A 4,841-nucleotide genomic window follows, 5' to 3' on the forward strand; every position below is an offset into this window, starting at 1 on the left:
GAGGAAGAGTCACCGAAAGGAGAGGGCATGGGAGAGCGAGGGGGGGGAGAGAGTTTCACCATTGCTAACACTGATATGAGATGTATCTACCGCCACCCCCCTCCTTGTTCTCCACCCCCCTCCCTCCGTTTTACGTCGGTGTTGGTGCGTTGGGAGCCCCCCTACTCCGGCGGAGTCCCAGGCTATATAAGTGACCGGCGAGCAGAGTCCCTCAACCAGATTTACGGGTTCCGGACTTCTGTGCGAGAGACGGCTACCACAGCCGCCGATTCACCTGCACTCCGAAAGGGGGGACAGACATTCAGCAGCCGGCCAGCATCCGAGCTGGACGCTGTGGCGGAGCTAATAAAGCAGACGGAGACAGGACAGGAGAAGGTTTTCAAACCTTGCTCTGGAAAAATAAAAAATAGCTGAGATGAAAGTTCAATAACACACCTCAGAGCTCTTACAACCCGTCTCTTAACACATCTCGGAGACAGGGCACTTCAGCCGAGGCACGACGTGAAACAACTCTCCGTTCACAACTCTCCAACTCGCATCTGGAGGAATTTCGATAGTTCACCGCAACAACCGGGCACAATGTACCGCTCAACCAAAGGAGCATCTAAGGCTCGACGGGACCAGATCAACGCCGAGATCCGGAACCTGAAGGACTTGTTGCCCATATCCGATGCTGATAAAGCGCGGCTCTCATACCTGCACATCATGTCTCTTGCCTGCATGTACACCAGGAAATCCGTCTTCTTCACTCAAGGTAAGAATGAATTTACTCTGAATAAAAACGACCTGTTGATGATTCTCATGCAGTAGTGCTGCATAGACAGACCGCAATCTCTCACAGGAGTGGAATCAACAAGTGTTTCAGTGTCTGATATCAATCCGACAAACTGTAGAGCTGTGAGTCATTAATTGATCGCTAATAATCGATAAAGAAGCTGATAAAAATCTTAAAATGTTGAATTGTCGCTGCCCGTGGTGCTGAAACGCTTTCAGCACCGTGAACACAGCCGCGCCACTGTCCGTGGTGCTGAAACACGCTGCGGCCACCGTCTCTCCTGTTGTGGAGATCAGATACGCTGTGTTCATCCTAATTAGGTTCTGATTTATTAACAAATTTGACATCCATGGTTTTTTTTTTTCCTCTAGAAGCGGGAGCTGCTGCTAGTCCTGAGGAGAGCGCGCGGTTTCTGTCTTTCCACGAACTGTCGGAGTTGATGCAGGCGCTGCCGGGCTTTTTGATGCTGCTGACTGGGGAAGGGAAGCTCCTGTACCTGTCAGACAGCGTCTCCGAGCACCTTGGACACTCCATGGTGAGTCTAGACAGAACAAAATCATTCGTTGTTTAGTAAAACGATGTTCAAGCTCTACTTTGGACTTCATTAATACCGTTTCTGATTGTGATTTTTTTTTCCAGGTGGATCTTGTGGCACAAGGGGACAGTGTGTACGATATCATCGACGCCTCAGACCACTTTATCATGAGGACCAACCTGTCAACCTCTACATCACTCGAGATGGGTAAGACAAATGTTCACATTAAATTCACAAGTTAGATTTTTTTTTCTCCAAACAAATATGATTTTCAATAAACCTCCTCTATTCTCCTCCATAGACCGTCTCTTCCGCTGCCGTTTCAACACCTCTAAGTCCGTGCGGAGGCAGAGCGCTGGGAACAAGCTGGTTCTGATCCGAGCTCGCTGCCTCTCTCCACCTTCCACCTCTCCTGCCGCCGGGTCTTACTGGACCTCCAACCCTGTATGGGTGTGTTTCTGCTCGCCTCTAGAGCCCCACCCGACCCGCTCCGGCCCCGGGGCAGAGAGAGAGTTGACCTCCACCCCTCCACTGACTGAGAGCAACTTGTTTCTGGCCTGCTTCTACTCCCAGCACGGCCGGGACATGAGGCTACAGACAGCACAGGACAGGTGAGTTCACACTAATAATATCCAATCACTCCACCTGTTGCTTTAATATGAAGCGGTATATCGATATGTATATGAGAAAACTAAAGGGGTAAAACATTATCCTCCTAACACATCACCACCCACTCTCCCCTGCAGTGTGAGTTCCTATCTTGGCTTTGATGTGACAGCTTTACGCTCTCGCTCCTGGTACAGCCTCCTCCACCCACAGGATCTGTCACATGCCTCCGCTCAGCACCGCAGCCTATGTAAGTGTACTCTTCACACATACCTACCAGTTACAACCGTCCGTGCCCACACAATTACACACATTGTGCCAGCAGGCACATCCACACATTGAAAAACACTATGATGATTAATAGGATTACAAACTGATGCCAACTTGTGCTGTGACTGTTGTTCAACAGTGAGAGAAGGAGGAGAGGGCAGAGCTGAAATGGTGGTGCGTGTGCAAGCTCTGGACCAGTCGTGGGTTTGGCTTTACATGGTATTACAACTGCAGCCTGGAGAAATCCCCATCAGCAGCAACAACTATATCATCAGGTATTTACAGACTTTTTTTTTTTTTTTTTTTAACCACACACCACTCATCAATTTGGAGACAGAAGTGTGATAAATACAGCTCAATACACCATCCTAACTCACTGTTCCCTTTCTCTCTCTCAGTGACTCTGAGGCCTGGTCAGTGCGTCAGCAGCTCAGCTCAGAGCAGACCCAGCTGACTCTGGTCCTGACTGCCGGTACCTCTCAGCAAGAGAGTTTGAGCCTTCAGTCCCCAGAAACCCTGTCAAGCCCAGACCAGGTCTTCACTCCAGGCAGCAGCGGCCTGTCCGCCCAGTCCTTTGACTTCAGCACTGCTGGCTGCAGCGTGGGCTCCTCTGATGAACCAGGGAGCTCTGCTGCTGAGGCCATGCAGCTGGAGGGTGACCCTCGCTCCAGTATCTCCTCTCTGGAGGAAGAAAGCTTCTTTCAGCAGCATCCCACTGAAAGCCCCTCAGCTGCCTCCTCCCCTACCCCAGTCACTGTTGAAACAGTAGCAGACTTAGACTTTTTAACCCAGAACATTCTCCTGCCACCCTCCTTCCAGCTCGACCCTCCTCTCCCAGCTCTCCCCCTGCCTCTCCCACCTGTCCCCACCTCACAAGCTCAGCAGACCAAAGAGTTTGTGTGCACACCACCCTACACTCCCCAGGTTAGCGGGGCTAGCTTCCCATTTGGCGAACCCCTCTTCAGCTTCGACCCCACTGGCACTACCACTCCGCCGCCCTCTGCTACAACAGCCACCGCCACCACCTCCTTGGCCCCCTCAGCATCCTCCTCTGACCCACCAACTACCACCTCTAGCCCTGCTCCCCCCACCACCCTCTCTACCAAGCTCCCCCTCGTTCTACCCACCCCATCCACTGACCTCCTCTTCCCCATTGAGCCCTGCAGTGGTTCCCTCTATGAAAAACTGCCCCCCACACCCGACAGCCCCGGAGACGGCGACTGCACAGTGATGACCCTGCCCGAGGTACGGGGTCCACTGTATGTAGATGTACCACTGGGGCCCCTCCAGTGTCCACCTGAGGGCCTCCTCACCCCCGAGGCATCACCTGGTAAACAGCCCTGCCTCTCCTTCTTCTCCCTGGAGAGAGAAAGGGAGAAGGAGAGGGCAGAAATCTCTCTCTTAGCTCAACATATCAGCTCATTGGCAGAGGGATTCTACCTGGATCCACTCCTGTCCAAACTCTCTCCTCCCTCCATGTCACCCTCATCCTCCCCTCCCTCCCCCTTCCTGTCTCCCACCATAGAAACCACTGATGTTGATTCAGTCCACATGCTTAGGGAGTTTTATCCCATCAAAGCATGGAGAGGTCTGGACATTCCCATCTTCCTAGATGATGATGACTCTCTGTTTGAAGAGAGCATCCTAGAAACCCTCCTCCAAGATGACTTTGCTCCTACTCTGTCCCCTGGCCCCTCCTGCCCCTCCCCATGCACCTCCCCCATGCCCGATCCCTCCAGCCCAGGAACTCAAACCCCAGTGTGCTGGCACCAACCCTCCCAGTTTGAGGGAGTGGGCCACTTCTGTAGCGTCCAATCGGCGCAATGTAACTCCATGGCTGGGTGCGGGGCGACTGTGGCTGCTGAGGCCGGGGTAAAGGCGGAAGGGGAGGGGCTAGCGGAGGAAGCAATGGAGATCGAGGTGGTGTCATCTCCTGTGTCCTCTTGCTCCTCCATCCCAGCTTCCCCTCCCCTCATCCTCACCGCCTCACCAGGCCCCGCCACCTCCATGCCCATCGGCTCGCCCACGCCCGCCGTGTCTTGCACTCAGTCCCTCCTGGAGGAACTGGCCGTCCTGGAACCCATGTTTGGGGCAGGTGCCTCGATCGCCCCTGGCTTAGGGCAACAACCTGAGTTGTATCAACTCCAATGTCATCCATCGCCACAGTGCTTCCACAAAGGTAAGAGTCTGTCTCATTTTTCTCATTTTTAGATCAGTCTTGTCAAATGAGATAAAAAAAACATTCTCTGAAAACGCACCACTAACTTCCTCTTTCTTTGTTTTCCTTTTTTTGTCTTTCAGATGGGAGTGGAAGTGTTCCTCCGTTCTAAAATAAGTCTGTGACTTACTTCATTAAGTATGGCATATTGTCATATTTTGTGGAGCCCCTTTTACTGAAAAGTAAAAAATAATTAAGTGTATAAATATACATAATGTATATATAACTTAAGGACTTTAACTCCTACATGTCTCCTAAGAACAAAGATTGGCTTTATATTTTTGTTCATTCATTAACCTGTATACTTCTACAAAACTGGTGCAGCATTTACATGATGGTGCAACCACATGGACCCATAACTGCCTGGGTTTTGAGTCCATGTGGTGTCTTTCAGCTTCTCCGTAACATGAGCTTCAGATATGATCAGACAGAGAAAC

The 4,841-nt window shown here is 51.5% G+C and overlaps 1 protein-coding gene across 1 annotated transcript; it reads left to right on the forward strand.

The window, feature by feature from the left end:
• The first annotated feature begins 579 nt into the window (after positions 1–579).
• On the forward strand, positions 580–4,516 carry npas4a (neuronal PAS domain protein 4a). The gene is made up of 8 exons (XM_041048483.1): positions 580–754; positions 1,147–1,310; positions 1,415–1,517; positions 1,612–1,921; positions 2,057–2,166; positions 2,326–2,461; positions 2,585–4,365; positions 4,488–4,516. The coding sequence occupies exons 1-8, from the start codon at positions 580–582 to the stop codon at positions 4,514–4,516; spliced, it is 2,808 nt and encodes a 935-aa protein (XP_040904417.1).
• The last annotated feature ends 325 nt before the right edge of the window (positions 4,517–4,841 follow it).

Source organism: Toxotes jaculatrix, chromosome 10 (genome assembly GCF_017976425.1).
Source record: "Toxotes jaculatrix isolate fToxJac2 chromosome 10, fToxJac2.pri, whole genome shotgun sequence".
NCBI classification, from domain to species: Eukaryota; Metazoa; Chordata; class Actinopteri; family Toxotidae; genus Toxotes; species Toxotes jaculatrix.